Source organism: Acipenser ruthenus, chromosome 58 (genome assembly GCF_902713425.1).
Source record: "Acipenser ruthenus chromosome 58, fAciRut3.2 maternal haplotype, whole genome shotgun sequence".
NCBI classification, from domain to species: domain Eukaryota; kingdom Metazoa; phylum Chordata; class Actinopteri; order Acipenseriformes; family Acipenseridae; genus Acipenser; species Acipenser ruthenus.
The window spans coordinates 2,489,862-2,510,071 of record NC_081246.1 but is presented as its reverse complement, the minus strand read 5'-3'; the positions used below and the strand labels follow the sequence as shown (position 1 = coordinate 2,510,071).

Sequence of the window (20,210 nt, the reverse complement as noted above, 5' to 3'; positions counted from 1 at the left end):
TTCACAACATTGCAGGTCAATGGAACAGGCAAATCTGTGGGCAATTCCGACAAAACACAGCAAAGTTATTAAAGGGCAAAGCTAGGGGTTTAACATTGAGCACCAACTGAAGGTTAAGCTAATAAGAGGGGAGAGAATGGATTTTATAGATGGTCAGCGCTCCTTTAAAGGGAGGGGCCAGTGATCCTGTTAATAAAGCTAATAAGAGGTGAGAGAATGGATTTTAAAGATGGTCAGCGCTCCTTTAAAGGGAGGGGCCAGTGATCCTGTTAATAAAGCTAATAAGAGGTGAGAGAATGGATTTTAAAGATGGTCAGTGCTCCAGTGATTTCAATAAGTTACTTGAGAACTATGTTGCAGTTTGGCGTGGGGTGGGGATTTTTCACTTCCTGTGTGTCATAAGATCCTATCAGCGCTGAGAGGACGTTTATTTCCTGTCAGCGCTGAGAGAACGTTTATTTCCTGTCAGCGCTGAGAGAACGTTGATTTCCTGTCAGCGCTCAGAGGACGTTGATTTCCTGTCAGCGCTCAGAGGACGTTGATTTCCTGTCAGTGCTCAGAGGACATTGCAGTGCGGCCGTGTGGACAAGACAACGAGGTAGGAGCCTCTCTCTCTCTCTCTCTCTCTCTCTCTCTCTCTCTCTCTCTCTCTCTCTCTCTCTCTCTCTCTCTTTCATTGTTTCAGCACAATTGCCCAGAGAGTATTCCAGGATTTTTATTCGACTGTTTTTAGAAAAATGGCGCCTCTTCTCTCTCTCTTTCTCTCCTCTCCTCTTGCTCTCTCTCTCCCTCCCCGCTCGCTGGCTTTGATGTCGACACTCACTTCCTGTCTGTAACAGACAAACAAGGCGATACAAAATCCAAACTAAAAGAAAGTCGAGATCTTCTTTAGAGATCTCAGTGAAACTCTTACACTCGCTTAGACAGACCCTGACTTTGTTTGAAAATGGCTTCTTCCTTCCTTGATCAGAGTTAAAATCATTGAAATGTTTGTGTAATTTTTAATATGATCCTAATGTCAAGTAGCAGGCAAACTACCCCTCTCCTCTCCTCTCCTCTCCTCCCCCACCCCTCTCTCTCTCCTCTCCTCCCCCACCCCCTCTCTCTTCTCCTCCCCACCCCCTCTCTCTCTTCTCCTCCCCCACCCCCTCTCTCTCTCCTCTCCTCCCCCACCCCCCTCTCTCTCTCCTCTCCTCCCCCACCCCCCTCTCTCTCCTCTCCTCCCCCACCCCCTCTCTCCTCTCCTCCCAAACCCCCTCTCTCTCTTCTCCTCCCCCACCCCCCTCTCACTCCTCTCCTCCCCCACCCCCTCTCTCCTCTCTCCTCTCCCCCTCTCTGACCCCCTTTCTTTACAGGAAGTTGCTCGCTAGTATTGTGGCTGGTGCTCACTTCCTGTTTGCAACAGACCTAATAAGGTGTTAAAAATCTGAACTGATCTCCTGCTCTGAAACTCTCCCTGCGACTCTGCGAATGTGCTGAAGCCTTTAATAAAAATATAAAAACACACAATGAGTCAGGAAGGTGGTGCAGAAGAGCAGAGCCAGCGTTCTAGGAGTTGAACCCGGACTGAACTCAGCTCCTGGATGCTGTGCTGGGCTGGAAGTCTCATCTGTACTCCAGTTTCAATTTATTTTATGCATATAGCGCCTTTCATAGCACAGTCTCTCAAAGCACTTTACATGTCGGGTGAGACAGAGAGAAGCCTGCAATATCACGAAGTAGAAAATTACAACAATAAATAACACGACTAATAACTAATAACAGCAATAATAATATTAATTATTATGAAGCTCTCGTCATATTCTTAACGGAGGCAGTCCTGGTAAGCAAGCTAGGGGAGGAGGGGTTTCGTGTGCAGGGGTCACTGAGTGAAGTTTCAGCTTTAGTGACGCCCGGAACAAAAGTCCTCCTGTCTCATGCCCCTCCCTTCTTAAAAAACGAGACTTACACTTTATAGTAAGGAGCTGCTTATCAATGCTGTATAAATATATAATAGATGCTTAATAACTATGTTATAGAGTGTTAATAAAACATTATAAATGGTTTATTACCATGCAATAGCCATAGACTGAATTACATTTAAACATCTCAAACTGGAATAGAGTGAGGGTTAGGTTAAGGGTTAGCCACCAAGTCTACTTTGGAATGTTTAAACGTAATTTCAGACTGAGGGAAGACACGTGACACGTGCCTTAACACAGAGAGAGAGGAGTATGGGCTACCAAGGGCTTTACAATGCTTCCCTATGCTTTACCAGACCTCTCTGTGCTTTACAATGCTTCCCTATGCTTTACCAGACCTCTCTGTGCTTTACAATGCTGCCCTATGCTTTACCAGACCTCTCTGTGCTTTACAATGCTTCCCTAGGCTTTACCAGACCTCTCTGTGCTTTACAATGCTTTTAATATGCTATATTGTGCTTGTGACGGAGCACTGCTTATGAAAACTCTAGCGAGGGCGATTATTAATTAAAACTCTCCATGCCTCACGATGTTTTGTGTGGATTCACTGTTCATTTGTAAAAAAAAACACATGTTCTGTTCTGAAAATATTTCTGAGAAATATACAAATCCACCATTTAGTATATTTATTGTTCTGTGTGTTCGGCGATGCACTGCAGGTTTGTGTGACAGGTGCCCATTGTGAACAGACCAGCCCTGCACAGAGACACAGTGAAGACATCCCCACCTCCCCTAGATTAGCACTCTGAACAGACCAGCCCTGCACAGAGACACAGTGAAGACATCCCCACCTCCCCTAGATTAGCACTCTGAACAGACCAGCCCTGCACAGAGACACAGTGAAGACATCCCCACCTCCCCTAGATTAGCACTCTGAACAGACCAGCCCTGCAAAGAGACACAGTGAAGACATCCCCACCTCCCCTAGATTAGCACTCTGAACAGACCAGCCCTGCACAGAGACACAGTGAAGACATCCCCACCTCCCCCAGCACATCATAGCCAGTGTGGAGTTCACAGGGTTGTAGTTTGGATTAGTTGATCAAAGCTGAGAGCACTAATTAAATCACATGTTTTGTAAATTAAAAACACCAACGTCACATTTCCTTCCTTCTGTGGCAATGAGTTCAACCGTAACTTCTGCATTAATGTAGTTTTTTTGCTTTTCGAGGAGTTTTTATTTTCATTATAAACTACAGCTCTTGTGTGGAGGTGTTCCATACATGACTGCTGCATTTCACCACATTGTATTAGACATGTTAATGAAAAGAGTGCAGACTTACCAATTCTACAAAATAAACTTCTCTGCAGGTTAAAGTCAGTGGTAAGGTAGTGCTGCTAATGGAGCCTCATGACTGCTGACTCGTGATTCTAATCTGCAGGTCCTTACAGAGAGCAAGGCAGGAGCGGCTTTGTGCAGAAATGGCAGCAAACACTTCTCCTCTGGAGGCAGATCTTTCCTGTGCTGTGTGCTGTGAGATTTTCAAGGATCCCGTAACTCTTCATTGTAACCACAGCTTCTGTAAAGCATGTCTTTATCTGTGCTGGAAAGAGAAGAGAGCTCGGGAGTGTCTCGTGTGCAGAACGAGGAGTTCAATGGAGGAGCTTCCTGTGGATTTCAAGCTCAGGAATATTGTGGAGTCCTTCTTAAAGGAACGCAGTCAGAATCCTCCAGCACCTACTGGAATACTCTGCAGTCTGCATGAGGAAAAACTGAAGCTGTTCTGTGTGGATGATAAAGAGGCTGTCTGTGTTGTGTGTCAAACTTCAAAGAAACATGAGAATCACAAGCTCCGTCCTGTTCAGGAGGCTGCACAGGATTATAAGGTATGGAAACAATATTCATGTGAAAATGTAAACGCGGTATTCTCTTTTCACAGCATATTATACAGAGTTATTATAATGAGGCAGTTTAAACAACAAGATCCAACAAGTCTGAGTGAAAAACAAATCCTATTACAATATCATTGAAACTAACACAGAGCGAGAGAGATCCTGGGTGCAGAGTGGGGGTGGTGCTGTACAGGAATGGGGAGGGGAGCGTGTCTGTGTGCAATAATGAATTCACACCTGAACCCTTATAAACCCTCACACAGCCCCTACCAGAGACAGGCAGGGCAGGAATGGGGAGGGGAATCACTGTGTCAATGTGAACACTTTATTCCTTGACTTTCACTCTCCACTGCTGACTATATAAGCAAGCATTGTGTTTCCTATTGAATTGCCTCCTCACACTGTCTGCTTATAGACAGCGATGATTCTATAACAGCACCAAGGTCTTTCTACTGGCACGCCTGTTCAGATCCAAGCCCTTCACACACTCTTTCAGAGCCCACCCTTGCACTGACTTCTTCAGAGAAGTCTAAGGGCGTTGTCAGTTAACTATTCTCTACTGTGACATAACTGGGGTGATGTGACTTTTGATTTCCGCATGATAAATAACTGACTCTTCAAGATATTAGATTCATGCACAGTGCACTGTGTCTCCTCTCTTACCCCCTGTGTCTCCTCTCTTACCCCCTGGCTCTCCTCTCTTACCCCCTGGCTCCTCTCTTGCCCCCTGTCTCTCCTCTCTTACCCCCTCTCTCCTCTCTTACCCCCCTCTCTCCTCTCTTATCCACTGTGTATCCTCTCTTACACCCTCTCTCCTCTCTTACACCCTCTCTCTCCTCTGAGGCTGATAAGGCTGTGGCTGTCCGCTTCTGCCTCATCTCCATTCTTAAATATCAGTCAGTCAGAATCTTTATTGATGCGTCACAAATCTCCAGAGCGGGGGTTTTGTTGCTATGAGAGCCCCCAGTGGCAGCCCCAGTGCTGAGGGGATTTCTCACACACTGCATTCATATTGCAACTAGCCAGCCATGTGTTAACAGTGATGTGCAAGCTCTGGGTTTCATTGCATTTCAGGGAGAACTCAAGACTGCGCTGAAGCCCTTGCAGGACAAGCTGAAAACCTTTAATGAAGTTAAAAACGAATGTGATGAAACAGCAGAGCACATCAAGGTAAGAGAACTAGATTAGTGATTGAAACAATACACAACATACATTTTCACTGGACACCCAAACTAACTCTAAAGTGATCCCTTTTCTTGTATAGAAACAAGCCCAGCAAACAGAGAGGCAGGTAAAGGAGGAGTTTGAGAAACTTCACCAGTTTCTACGAGATGAAGAAAAGGCCAGGATAGCTGCACTGAGGAGGGAAGAGGAACAAAAGGGAAGAATCATGAAAGAGAAGATTGAAAAACTTACAAGAGAAATCTCATCCCTTTCAGACACAATCAGAGAGATAGAAGAGGAGATGGAAGCTGAAGACATCTTCTTCCTGCAGGTAGTGATTGTTTAACTATGTGTGACATGTTCTTATTGTGAATGCACACTCACTACTACACTATGAATGGGACTTTTCAAGCATTTATGTCAGTACACATTTGAACTTCATTTTTAACATTCATTTTTCAAGCATGGTTTGTATTGCTGTTTGTTCTTAAGTTTACCCCACAAATGGGTAAAACAGGCAGCAAATGCCCCTCCTCCAGCCCCACAAACCAGCAGAGGGGTCTCATTGGTTTGGTGCTCCAGAGAATATGTTCATGAATAAACACTGAGTTCATAATGTAAAGCTGGACAGCGGTGCTGCTGTTTTCTATCAAAGTGGTATTTGTGTTTTAATAATGTCTCCATTCATGTCCTTGTTTGTTTCAGAAGTACAAAGACACACAGAGAAGGTATGTAAGATGTGGCCTGTCTTCCGGTCTTGTATTGTATTGAATGCAAACACAGAGCAGCACTAACTCCTGAATATGATTGCAGAGACGAGTGCACACTGCAGGATCCACAGTGTGTTTCAGGAGCGCTGATAGATGTAGCCGAGCACCTGGGCTCTCTGAAGTACAAAGTGTGGGAGAAGATGCTGGGGATTGTTCAATACAGTGAGTCCTGTGGCGAGCATCACAAAGGAGGGGGGGGGGGGGGTGCATATAACCACAATCCACAATGTGTGTAAGCAGCAAGATACAGCTCTCTACAATCAATAATAATACACAATGAAATGTACACACCTGTAGCAAATACAGTTGTATCCATCAGAGAGATCATCTCTCAGTTCAATATTAAACACTGTGAGCTGCTCATAGTATTGAGGTGAGCTGGAAGAGCATTTCAAGAGAGCAAAAGGCTTTCTGATCCCATGCTGGTCTGCATTGAAACTCCTTGTAAAGAAACCACTGCAGTAGAACACAGACTTCTCTGAGTTCAGCCCATTGTCTTGGAATGCTCCCAGAGCTCTAAGAATGTTAGTGCTGAGCAGTGTCACAGTGTTCTGTTCTAGAGCTCTGTGATTTAGATTTAAATGGATCTCATTTAACACTAGAACCGCCAGCAGTAGTCATTTTGACGGGTACATTTTAAACAGCTGCTTTTAAAAGTTATGTTTGATATTGAATAATAATATTTCAGATGGTGTATTATAAAGAAAACTATGCAATTCTTAGCATGTAATTTATTAAAATGCTTGCAGGTAGATGTTCTCATTTCTAACCCTGTCTCTCATTTCCTCTCTCAGCTCCAGTGACTCTGGATCCCAACACAGCACACCCTAGACTGATACTGACTGAGGATCTAACAAGTGTGAGTCTCAACAAGGAGAGACAGCAGCTTCCTGACAACCCAGAGCGGTTTGATTTCTGGCCTTGTGTGCTGGGCTCTGAGGGGTTCACTTCAGGGAAACACTGCTGGGACATCGAACTGGGGAGCAATACTGACTGGGCTCTGGGTGTGACTAAAGTGTCCAGCAAGAGGAAAGGGAAATTCTCTACAAGCCCAGGAGCAGGATACTGGATTATATCCCTGGAGAAGGGGGAGTACAGGGCATTGACCTCACCACCGACACGACTCACTGTGGAGAAGAAACCCCAGAAGATCAGAGTTCAGCTGGACTGTGACGGGGGGGAGGTGGCATTCTTTGACTCCAGTGATATGAGAAAACCTCTCTACACTTTTAAACACAGATTTACTGAGAGAATGTTTCCATGGTTCTGTTCTGCTGCTCTCAGAGTGTGCCCTGTGAAGACAGTTATAAAAATGGACTAGCCCAATGTGTTCAGCATAAACAATACGTATGAATAATAATAATAATAATAATAATAATAATAATAATAATAATAATAATAATAACTATCTATTAATACTGAAAAGGAACGGAAACATTTTAAATAGAAAATGATGATCAATGTGACAAATGTAAGGATGTTTAGAAAACTATTAAATATATTCTAACAGAACATGTTCACCCTCCTCCACCCCTCTCCCTCGTCACGTGACGCGGGTGTTTGATCTTAGCGCCTCGAATCCATGTAGAAATACAATTACAAAAACTAGAACATGAACTGGTTAAAGAACAACACTGAATAAAGAATATGCGTTCTGGAATAATATTCAATTAAACACAATGCTCTATTGATGTGTTATACCATCTACAGCTTTGCAAGCTCTGTAAATAATAACTCCCTCAATGCTGAATGAATGAATGAATGAATAATGATTGCTGGGCTGGTCCGCGGCGTTGTTGAATCGATCAGGATATTGTATCATTTAATTGGTAAATGTATCGCTGTAATAACTTGGAAGCTGCACATTGTGATCGTGTGGATGTGTGTCTTTTGTGGCCGCTGTGAAACGGTCCCGCAAATCACTGCTCCCGGATCACAAAGGATCGGTTTACTGCCCTCCCTTTGATTTAATGAATGATTTTTTTTAATAATAAAAAGTATATATTTTAATTTGGACCTCGTGTGGGGTGTCTGTCCATCTCCGTGTGGATCTCGCTCACAGCAGCTGTGTGAAGGAATCCGAAAGCATTCGCATACGAAGTTAAGGGAGTACTGACAGGTCGCTGCCACCAGGGGGCGCAGTGCGGTTAGGAAAGTTAGTGAGGCGGCGCTTGGCGGTGACGCGCGTCTCCAGGTGTAGAGAAGCCACTCCGTGGCTCATCAGTGAAAGTCTCACGGCTGTGTTGAAGGGTGAAGACAGCGACATGAAGAAGCACTTTAAGATTCAAACCCGTTCAGACCGGAGCGCCTCCGTGCTGCTACAAGAGTCAAAGATCCAGTGACTTGTAACAAATATTATTTTTTTTTTTTTTTTTTACTACATACTTGGTGGATTATAGAGTGAATTATTTGACAGTCTCTCTCTCTCTCTCTCTCTCTCTCTCTCTCTCTCTCTCTCTCTCTCTCTCTCTCTCTCTCTCTCTCTCTCTCTCTCTCTCTCTCTCTCTCTCTCTCTCTCTCTCTCTCTCTCTCTCTCGAAGAGCTAGCAGCTAGCGCCATCTAGTGCTTGAGCCAGGTAACCCATCCCAGCCCCTCCTGTCTCTGTGTCTCTGGGTGAAGACGTGTCTCTTCCCTGGTTTCGCTATGATAACTGTGTGTTTAACTGTGTGGGATGGCAAAACATTACAAATGAATCTCTGTACCCTCCAGAACCACATTTAAACCGTCCAGAAGATAGGATATTTCACTGTTAACATGTGTCAATACATCTCTCAATAAACAAATCATAACCTCGCTGCGTTTCTATTTACTGGCAGCAAGAACCAGTCCCGCTCTGTATGCCGCTGATTTTAATTGAATTAAACCATAGAAATCGCGCTCTAAAGTGTGTTTGTAGTGGTGCTGTCTCTGTGTCGTGTTGTTTTCTATTCACTCTGCCCTTTTATAACTGTGACTGCAGCAGCCCAGGCCAGTGAGGCACCATCATTTCCATTATACCCTCATGCTGGGACTGGATTTGGAATGGGAGATGTTTATTTTTAGTGTGGATTCAAGTAGAAAGTGACATTTTATGTTTTCGGTAAGAACTCAGAAGAGGCGTTCAATCTTTAATGAAGGCAGATTAACAAGGTGATCTGTCAGGACTGCCCAGTCCCTGACCACATTCCGGCGCCTCCTTAAGACTCACCTCTTCAAAGAGCACCTGTAGAACTCCTCTGTTTGTATCCTGGGACACTATCACCATTCATGTAAATGCGCTTTATTTTGCTCTTATCTGCCCCCTATTTTACTGCATTTAATCCTGTACTTCAGAATACTGTAATCTGCCAAGTGTTTAAACCAGTACTTTGTATTTAATTATATCCTGATGTAACTATCACTATTTAATCATATCCTGATGTAACTATCACTATTATCTACTGTATTATTGAATTGTGGTTTGTCACACTTGTACTTTGCTTGAACAAAAGTTATTGTATTTCTTGCTCTTATTGTATTACTTGTATTGTAACACTTGAAATGTATTTGCTTACGATTGTAAGTCGCCCTGGATAAGGGCGTCTGCTAAGAAATAAATAATAATAATAATAATAATAATAATAATAATAATAATAATAATAATAATAATAATAATAATAATCTTGCGTCTGTTTTAATGGCTGTATAACTGTGTTTCTTGCCACGGCATGACAAACTGCTGGTTTCATTTTCAGCTTCCAGTAGAAAATAGCTTTTCCATTGATCGTTGTTGATTGTTACATTTTGAGTTGAATATTCTGTAATTGAAAAAAAGAAACTGAAGACGTTTATAAAGGAAGGCGAGGAGGGACGCAAGACGTTTATAAAGGAAGGCGAGGAGGGACGCAAGACGTTTATAAAAGGAAGGCGAGGAGGGACGCAAGACGTTTATAAAGGAAGGCGAGGAGGGACGCAAGACGTTTATAAAGGAAGGCGAGGAGGGACGCAAGACGTTTATAAAGGAAGGCGAGGAGGGACGCAAGACGTTTATAAAAGGAAGGCGAGGAGGGACGCAAGACGTTTATAAAGGAAGGCGAGGAGGGACGCAAGACGTTTATAAAAGGAAGGCGGAGGGACGCGAGACGTTTATAAAAGGAAGACGAGGAGGGATGCAAGACGTTTATAAAGGAAGGCGAGGAGGGACGCAAGACGTTTATAAAGGAAGGCGAGGAGGGACGCAAGACGTTTATAAAGGAGGGAGAGATGAAACTACTAAGAGAGAAAACAACTCAAATATAAACAACATCTAAACAAATCAATTTACAACGACACTGACTTCAATCTGTCTTTCACTCTGAAGAATTACTCCCAGATAAAAGCAACGCGACTCGCTCCATTGCTTACAGGTTCATTGCTCTGTATCCCCGCATTGCAATTTAAATAGCGCCCCTTTTAATGCAAACACGTGAGATAATTAACACTTCAAGTGGTTTCTTTGTTAATTCTACCTGTTTGCTATTTGTTAAGTTCATCAAGCCGTGTGTCTCCAGACAGGATATCTGTATGTTTTGAATTCAGCAGCGTGTCGTGTAGTGACTGCATCCTCCTCACAGTGAGAGGAAAGCCATCAGTTTTTATTAAGGAACGTAGAGCTACAAAATATCCGAGCTCGATTGAATCCAGCCCCTGGTTAAACGATGCTAATTATAGCTTAACAGACAGGTAGAGAGATCAGAAATAAATGTAACAATCTACCAACCCCGTATTAATAAGAAACAGCTGCTACCCAATGCCAAGCTGTACCGCGCTGTCTTTAAAACAGTAACTTTGTCTCCCAACGCGTCTCCACACGAATGAACGAAAGACGGAACTCTCCCGGTTAGCACGGGTGTGTGTGACGTGTTTTCAAGTGTGATCTGTGTTACTGTAGAGACCAGCACAATTTATACAGTGTGAATAGACCTATTAAACGCGTCGAACACAATGAAAGCATTTTAGTGCCGAAGATCGATGTATTGTATTTGTGTTTATTTTAAAAAGACCTCTAAGGACAGTGCATCTGATCTGCAGCGTAGTTCACACGTGGTCTTGTTGCTTGAATCTTACATGAATATTTTTAGACTTTGTGCCTCTGTGTTATTCCTCATTATGAAACTCACTTGGTCTGTGCATATTTTGATGGTGAAATGCACGCATAATGACGAGTTTGTATGTATTTAAATATTGCCCGAAGGTCTGCCTTTCTCCAGCGTTGTTCGACATTGTGTGAGAATACGCTGTGCTCCAGCAAGTTTGAAATTAGCATCAACAGGTAGTTTATTTGTTTTACCGGCGGACGAGGAGGGCTTATCGACGCGCATCACAGGTGGTCAACTATGTGAGCTCTCCCCACCCCCCCCCCCTCCCCCGTGTTTCCCAGCAGTGTTTCCCTGAAGTGAATGTAATTGAATACCCCTGTGTTATGAGGTGAGTGTGAGAGTATGAGTCCAGGTCCGATGCGTGTCACAATGAAGGCATCTGAATAAAAGACTCCCTGTTCTCATGAGAGACCCTAATAAAATGAATTGCTGTGCTGAAGCTGAACTCGTCATGTGTTCAGTGTTCCAGTGCTGCTCCCTTGTGAAAAGCTCTTTGCTTGGTCTTGTAACTCAGATCAAGGTATCATTAAGGAGAGGCTGCATAATGATTAACTCCACAGCGTTTCCAGGAACTCTTCTCCTGTTTATGTCACTTCCCATAAGGACACATGGATGGGATGCTCAACCAAAGAACACAGCCCATCCGTGTGCAACACAGAGCTGGTTATTAGGTAGACACTGGATAATATTATCACAGCATATGAGAGAGCGGCTAAACTGAGCTAATCAAATCCTAACGCTCCGCCTCCCCAAACGTTGAGAATGTTTAGATTTGTTGTTCATTGGTTCAGAATAACCCAAGACCCGCCCTGTAGTTTGGATTAGTTGATCAAATGCTTACAGTACTAATTAAAACACATGTTTTGTAAATGAAAAAAACAACGCCACATTTCCTTGCTTCTGTAGTGATGAGTTCAACCCTAACTGCTGCATTAACATAGTTTTCTGTGATGAATTTCCTTGCTTTTCGAGGAGTTTTTATTTTCATTATAAACTACAGCTCTTGTGTGGAGGTGTTCCATACATGACTGCTGCATTTCACCACATTGTATTAGACATGTTAATGCAAAGAGTGCATACTCAGGAATCTCAGTAATCAGTTATCTGCAGGTTAAAGTCGGTGGTAAATTAGTGCTGTTGATGGAGCCTCGTGACTCGTGATTCTAATCTGCAGGGACAAAGTTCGAGGTTCTGGACTTTGCTGTGAGATTTTCAAGGATCCTGTAACTCTTCATTGTAACCACAGCTTCTGTAAAGCATTTGTGGATCAGTGCTGGAAAGAGAAGGAAACTCGGATCGTCCACCCAATTTCACGCTCAGGAATATTATGGCTTCTAAAGCACATACTGGAATACTCTGCAGTCTGCATGATGAGAAACTGAAGCTCTTCTGTGTGGATGATAAAGAGGCTGTCTGTGTTGTGTGTCAAACTTCAGAGAAACATGAGAAGCACAAGCTCCGTCCTGTTCAGGAGGCTGCACAGGATTATAAGGTATAAAAACAATATTCATGTGAAAATGTAAACACAGTATTCTATTTTCACAGCATATTATACAGAGTTATTATAATGAGGCAGTTTAAACAACAAGATCCAACAAGTCTGAGCGAAGAACAAATCCTATTACAATATCATTGAAACTGAGAGAGAGAGAGATCCTGGGTGCAGAGTGGGGGTGGTGCTGTACAGGAATGGGGAGGGGAGCGTGTCTGTGTGCAATAATGAATTCACACCTGAACCCTTATAAACCCTCACACAGCCCCTATCAGAGACAGGCAGGGCAGGAATGGGGAGGGGAATCACTCAGTCAATGTGAACACTTTATTCCTTGACTTTCACTCTCCACTGCTGACTATATAAGCAAGCATTGTGTTTCCTATTGAATTGCCTCCTCACACTGTCTGCTTATAGACAGCGATGATTATATTACAGCACCAAGGTCTTTCTACTGGCACGCCTGTTCAGATCCAAGCCCTTCTGAATGATATATTACATCACACACTCTTTCAGAGCCCATCCTTCCACTGACTTCTTCAGAGAAGTCTAAGGGCATTGTCAGTTAAGCATTCTCTACTGTGACATAACTGGGGTCATGTGACTTTTGATTTCCGCATGATAAATAACTGACTCATCAAGATATTAGATTCATGCACGGTACACTGTCTCTCCTCTCTTACCCCTGTGTAGGGACCTTGGAATAGACACCCCCAAGTATTTTTGCTTGGGTTATTATACCGAGTAGTCCTGTGGAGGAAAGTAACCTGAAACTCATATCTAATAATATAAGGTAGTTATGACGGCCTCCAGCCACTAGGGAGCAACAGCAGGTGCACTGGAGGTTGGGTTAGTACATTAGACCTGATAGTGCAGTGTAGGTGAGTGAATAAGAGTGAGACTGCTTGTAAAACACATATCATTGTTATCTGTTTCAGAAATTAAAGCTGGATAATTGAACAGCAGTGGTACCGTGCTTTGTGTCTTAGTTTTAAGCATTGGGAAGAAACTCACAGTAGAGAGCCATTCAAGTAAACATCCAGATCAGCTATATATAACACAAACTTGCCCCACCCACCATGTGTTTTACCCCCCTCTCCTCTCTTACCCCCTGTCTCTCCTCTCTTACCCCCTCTCTCCTCTCTTAACCCCTGTCTCTCCTCTTACCCTCCTCTCCTCTCTTACCCCGTGTCCCTCCTCTCTTACCCGTGTCTCTCCTCTCTTATCCACTGTCTCTCCTCTCTTATCCCTTGTCTCTCCTCTCTTACGCCCTGCCTCTCCTCTCTTACACCCTGCCTCTCCTCTCTTACACCCTGCCTCTCCTCTCTTACACCCTCTCTCTCCTCTGAGGCTGATAGGTATGTGGCTGCCCGCTTCTGCCTGATCTCTATTCTTAAATATCGGAAGCACGTTTGAATCTGCCAGTCAGTCACAATCTTTATTGATGTGTCACAAATCTCCAGAGCAGGGGGTTTGTTGCTATGAGAGCCCACAGTGGCAACCCCAGTGCTGAGGGGATTTCTCCCACACTGCATTCATATTGCTACTAGCCAGCCATGTGTTAACAGTGATGTGCAAGCTCTGGGTTTCATTGCATTTCAGGGAGAACTCAAGACTGCGCTGAAGCCCTTGCAGGACAAGCTGGGATCCTTTAATAAAGTTAAAAACGAGTGTGATAAAACAGCAAAGCACATCAAGGTAAGAGAACTAGATTAGTGATTGAAACAATACACAACATACATTTTCACTGGACACCCAAACTAACTCTAAAATGATCCTTTTCTTGTATAGAAACAAGCCCAGCAAACAGAGAGGCAGATAAAGGAGGAGTTTCAAAAACTTCACCAGTTTCTACGAGATGAAGAAAAGGCCAGGATAGCTGCACTGAGGAGGGAAGAGGAACAAAAGGGAAGAATCATGAAAGAGAAGATTGAAAAACTTACCAGAGAAATCTCATCCCTTTCAGACACAATCAGAGTGATAGAAGAGGAGATGAAAGCTGAAGACATCATATTCCTGCAGGTAGTGATTGTTTAACTGTGTGTGACATGTTCTTATTGTGAATGCACACTCACTACTACACTATGAATGGGACTTTACAAGCATTTATGTCAGTACACATTTGAACTTCATTTTTAACATTCATTTTTCAAGCATGGTTTGTATTGCTGTTTGTTCTTAAGTTTACCCCACAAATGGGTAAAACAGGCAGCAAATGCCCCTCCTCCAGCCCCACAAACCAGCAGAGGGGTCTCATTGGTTTGGTGCTCCAGAGAATATGTTCATGGAAAACACTGAGTTCAAAATGTAAAGCTGGACAGCGGTGCTGCTGTTTTCTATCAAAGTGGTATTTGTGATTTAATAATGTCTCAATTCATGTCCTTGTTTGTTTCAGAAGTACAAAGACACACAGAGAAGGTATGTAAGATGTGGCCTGTCTTCCTCTCTTGTATTGTATTGAATGCAAACACAGAGCAGCACTAACTCCTGAATATGATTGCAGAGCCGAGTGCACACTGCAGGATCCACAGTGTGTTTCAGGAGCGCTGATAGATGTAGCCGAGCACCTGGGATCTCTGAAGTACAAAGTGTTGGAGAAGATGCTGGGGATTGTTCAATACAGTGAGTCCTGTGGGGAGCATCACAAAGGAGGGGGGGGGTGTGTGCATATAACCACAATCCATAATGTGTGTAAGCAGCATGATACAGCTCTCTACAATCAATAATAATACACAATGAAATGTACACACCTGTAGCAAATACACTTGTATCCATCAGAGAGATCATCTCTCAGTTCAATATTAAACACTGTGAGCTGCTCATAGTATTGAGGTGAGCTGGAAGAGCATTCCAAGAGAGAAAAAGGCTTTCTGATCCCATGTTGGTCTGCATTGAAACTCCTTGTAAAGTAACCACTGCAGTAGAACACAGATTTCTCTGAGTTCAGCCCATTGTCTTGGAATGCTCCCAGAGCTCTAAGAATATTAGTGCTGAGCAGTGTCACAGTGTTCTGTTCTAGAGCTCTGTAATAGAACTCTGTGAGCAGCTACAATTCTCACTGACCAGAGTTCCGGAGCCAGAGATCTACTCAAATCATCCAGCCGGGCATCAGTTCAGCATTTTTATACTGTACACCCTCTCAGCCAATCAGAGCTGAGTTTACACACGCTGTGAATGGATCTGATTTATACAGGTTCAGATGCTGTTTCTTTGATATTTTTAAGGGGATTTCCGTTTTTAAAAGTTATGTTTGATATTGAATAATAATATTTGACAAAAATATACAATTCTTAGCATGTAATTTATTAAAATGCTTGCAGGTAGATGTTCTCATTTCTAACCCTGTCTTTCATTTCCTGTCAGCTCCAGTGACTCTGGATCCCAACACAGCACACCCTGCCCTGATACTGTCTGAGGATCTAACAAGTGTGAGACTCAGTGATGAGAAACAGCAGCTTCCTGACAACCCAGAGCGGTTTGATCCCTATGCTTGTGTGCTGGGCTCTGAGGGGTTCACTTCAGGGAAACACTACTGGGACGTGGAACTGGGAAGCAGTACTTACTGGTATCTTGGTGTGACTAAAGAGTCCAGCCAGAGGAATGCGATATACCCCTGGAACCCAGAAGCGGGATACTGGGTTATATCCCTGGAGGATGGGGATCAGTACTGGGGATGGACCTCACCACCGACACGACTCACTGTGGAGAAGAAACCCCAGAAGATCAGAGTTCAGCTGGACTGTGACGGGGGGGAGGTGGCATTCTTTGACTCCAGTGATATGAGAAAACCTCTCTACACTTTTAAACACAGATTTACTGAGAGAATGTTTCCATGTTTCTGGACTCTCTGTTCTGCTCCTCTCTGTGTGTGCCCTGTGAAGACAGTTATAAAAGTGGACTAGCCCAATGTGTTCAGCATAAACAATAGTTATGTGTAATAATAATAATAATAATAATAATAATAATAATAATAATAATAATAATAATAATAATAATAATAATAATAATGACTATCTATTAATATTGAAAATGAACGGAAACATTTTAAATAGAAAATGATGATCAAAGTGACATATGTAACGATGTTTAGAAAACTATTAAATATATTCTAACAGAACATGTTCACCCTCCTCCACCCTTCTCCCTCGTCACGTGACGCAGGTGTTTGGTCTGAGCGCCTCGAATCCATGTAGAAATTACAAAAACTAGAACATCAACTGGTTAAAGAACAACACTGAATAAAGAATATGCATTCTGGAATAATATTCAATTAAACACAATGCTCTATTGATGTATTATACCAGCTACAGCTTTGCAAGCTCTGTAAATAATAACTCCCTCAATGTTGAATGAATGAATGAATAATGATTGCTGGGATGGTCAGCGGCGTTGTTGAATCGATCAGGATATTGTATCATTTAATTGGTAAATGTATCGCTGTAATAACTTGGAAGCTGCACATTGTGATCGTGTGGATGTGTGTCTTTTGTGGTCGCTGTGAAACGGTCCCGCAAATCACTGCTCCCGGATCACAAAGGATCGGTTCGCTGCCCTCCCTTTGATTTAATGAATGATTTATTTTAAATAATAAAAAGTATATATTTTAATTTGGACCTCGTGTGGGGTGTATGTCCATCTCCGTGTGGATCTCGCTCACAGCAGCTGTGTGAAGGAATCCGAAAGCATTCGCATATGAAGTTAAGGGAGTACTGACAGGTCGCTGCCACCAAGGGGCGCAGTGCGGTTAGGAAAGTTAGTGAGGCGGCGCTTGGCGGTGACACGCGTTTCCAGGTGTAGAGAAGCCACTCCGTGGCTCACGGAATAAAGATAATAAAGAAAAGGAGACTCTCACTCTCTAAACTAGGAGGGCTATCCTTGCCTGTTCTTGAGAAATATTTTTTCACTGCAAGGCTGTCGGTGCAATACTGGATTTAAAAAAATATTAATGTGGGATGTTCCCACCACATGAGAGAATCGGACTATTCACATCTCCTGGGCCCACAAAAGAGTGTTTAAACATTTAAAATAAATTGTATTCTGCATACACTAAATGTCTGGTGTAATGCTTGCATTTTATTTAGGATTAACAATAATTTAAAACTGGAGAACAAAGATATTTCGTCCACAAAATAGAAAGGATGGCATCAACACACTGCAGGACATCTCAGTTATCCTTTGACACGCCCAGTCAAGCACAATACAAGAGCAAAGGAACTCCGTTCAATACAAGAGCAAAGGAACTCCGTTCAATACAAGAGCAAAGGAACTCCGTTCAATACAAGAGCAAAGGAACTCCGTTCAATACAAGAGCAAAGGAACTCCGTTCAATACAAGAGCAAAGGAACTCCGTTCAATACAAGAGCAAAGGAACTCCGTTCAATACAAGAGCAAAGGATCTCCGATCAATACAAGAACAAAGGAACTCCGATCAATACAAGAGCAAAGGATCTCCGTTCAATACAAGAGCAAAGGAACTGCGTTCAATACAAGAGCAAAGGATCTCCATTCAATACAAGAGCAAAGGAACTCCGTTCAATACAAGAGCAAAGGATCTCCGTTCAATACAAGAGTAAAGGAACTCCGTTCAATACAAGAGCAAAGGATCTCCGTTCAATACAAGAGCAAAGGATCTCCGATCAATACAAGAGCAAAGGAACTCCGTTCAATACAAGAGCAAAGGAACTCCGTTCAATACAAGAGCAAAGGAACTCCGTTCAATACAAGAGCAAAGGAACTCCGTTCAATACAAGAGCAAAGGAACTCCGTTCAATACAAGAGCAAAGGAACTCCGTTCAATACAAGAGCAAAGGAACTCCGTTCAATACAAGAGCAAAGGAACTCCGTTCAATACAAGAGCAAAGGAACTCCGTTCAATACAAGAGCAAAGGAACTCCGTTCAATACAAGAGCAAAGGAACTCCGTTCAATACAAGAGCAAAGGAACTCCGTTCAATACAAGAGCAAAGGAACTCCGTTCAATACAAGAGCAAAGGATCTCCGTTCAATACAAGAGCAAAGGATCTCCGATCAATACAAGAACAAAGGAACTCCGATCAATACAAGAGCAAAGGATCTCCGTTCAATACAAGAGCAAAGGAACTGCGTTCAATACAAGAGCAAAGGATCTCCATTCAATACAAGAGCAAAGGAACTCCGTTCAATACAAGAGCAAAGGATCTCCGTTCAATACAAGAGTAAAGGAACTCCGTTCAATACAAGAGCAAAGGATCTCCATTCAATACAAGAGCAAAGGATCTCCGATCAATACAAGAGCAAAGGAACTCCGTTCAACACAAGAGCAAAGGAACTCCGTTCAACACAAGAGCAAAGGAACTCCATTCAATACAAGAGCAAAGGAACTCCGTTCAATACAAGAGCAAAGGAACTCCGTTCAATACAAGAGCAAAGGAACTCCGTTCAATACAAGAGCAAAGGAACTCCGTTCAATACAAGAGCAAAGGAACTCCGTTCAATACAAGAGCAAAGGAACTCCGTTCAATACAAGAGCAAAGGAACTCCGTTCAATACAAGAGCAAAGGAACTCCGTTCAATACAAGAGCAAAGGAACTCCGTTCAATACAAGAGCAAAGGAACTCCGTTCAATACAAGAGCAAAGGAACTCCGTTCAATACAAGAGCAAAGGAACTCCGTTCAATACAAGAGCAAAGGATCTCCGTTCAATACAAGAGCAAAGGATCTCCGATCAATACAAGAACAAAGGAACTCCGATCAATACAAGAGCAAAGGATCTCCGTTCAATACAAGAGCAAAGGAACTGCGTTCAATACAAGAGCAAAGGATCTCCGTTCAATACAAGAGCAAAGGAACTCTGTTCAATACAAGAGCAAAGGATCTCCGTTCAATACAAGAGTAAAGGAACTCCGTTCAATACAAGAGCAAAGGATCTCCGTTCAATACAAGAGCAAAGGATCTCCGATCAATACAAGAGCAAAGGAACTCCGTTCAACACAAGAGCAAAGGAACTCCGTTCAACACAAGAGCAAAGGAACTCCATTCAATACAAGAGCAAAGGATCTCCGTTCAATACAAGAGCAAAGGAACTGCGTTCAATACAAGAGCAAAGGATCTCCATTCAATACAAGAGCAAAGGAACTCCGTTCAATACAAGAGCAAAGGATCTCCGTTCAATACAAGAGTAAAGGAACTCCGTTCAATACAAGAGCAAAGGAACTCCGTTCAACACAAGAGTAAAGGAACTCCGTTCAATACAGGAGCAAAGGATCTCCGTTCAATACAAGAGCAAAGGAACTCCGATCAATACAAGAGCAAAGGAACTCCGATCAATACAAGAGCAAAGGAACTCCGTTCAATACAAGAGCAAAGGATCTCCGATCAATACAAGAGCAAAGGAACTCCGTTCAATACAAGAGCAAAGGAACTCCGTTCAATAGAAGAGCAAAGGATCTCCGTTCAATACAAGAGCAAAGGAACTCCGTTCAATACAAGAGCAAAGGATCTCCGTTCAACACAAGAGCAAAGGAACTCCGTTCAACACAAGAGCAAAGGAACTCCGTTCAATACAAGAGCAAAGGAACTCCGTTCAATACAAAAGCAAAGGATCTCCGATCAATACAAGAGCAAAGGATCTCCGTTCAATACAAGAGCAAAGGAACTCCGTTCAATACAAGAGCAAAGGAACTCCGATCAATACAAGAGCAAAGGAACTCCGTTCAATACAAGAGCAAAGGAACTCCGTTCAACACAAGAGCAAAGGAACTCCGTTCAATACAAGATCAAAGGATCTCCGTTCAACACAAGAGCAAAGGAACTCCGTTCAACACAAGAGCAAAGGAACTCCGTTCAATACAAGAGCAAAGGAACTCCGTTCAATACAAAAGCAAAGGATCTCCGATCAATACAAGAGCAAAGGATCT

At 42.9% G+C, this 20,210-nt stretch overlaps 1 protein-coding gene across 1 annotated transcript; it reads left to right on the top strand.

Moving 5' to 3' along the window:
* Positions 1 to 3,130: 3,130 nt before the first annotated feature.
* LOC117407705 (E3 ubiquitin-protein ligase TRIM35-like) lies at positions 3,131 to 16,887 on the top strand. Its single transcript, XM_059017886.1, has 12 exons — positions 3,131 to 3,788; positions 4,869 to 4,964; positions 5,059 to 5,289; positions 5,664 to 5,686; positions 5,772 to 5,890; positions 6,523 to 7,048; positions 12,082 to 12,316; positions 13,919 to 14,014; positions 14,108 to 14,338; positions 14,712 to 14,734; positions 14,820 to 14,938; positions 15,680 to 16,887. Exons 1-12 carry the CDS (start codon positions 3,384 to 3,386, stop codon positions 16,216 to 16,218), a joined length of 2,643 nt encoding a protein of 880 aa, XP_058873869.1. The 5' UTR covers positions 3,131 to 3,383; the 3' UTR covers positions 16,219 to 16,887.
* The last annotated feature ends 3,323 nt before the right edge of the window (positions 16,888 to 20,210 follow it).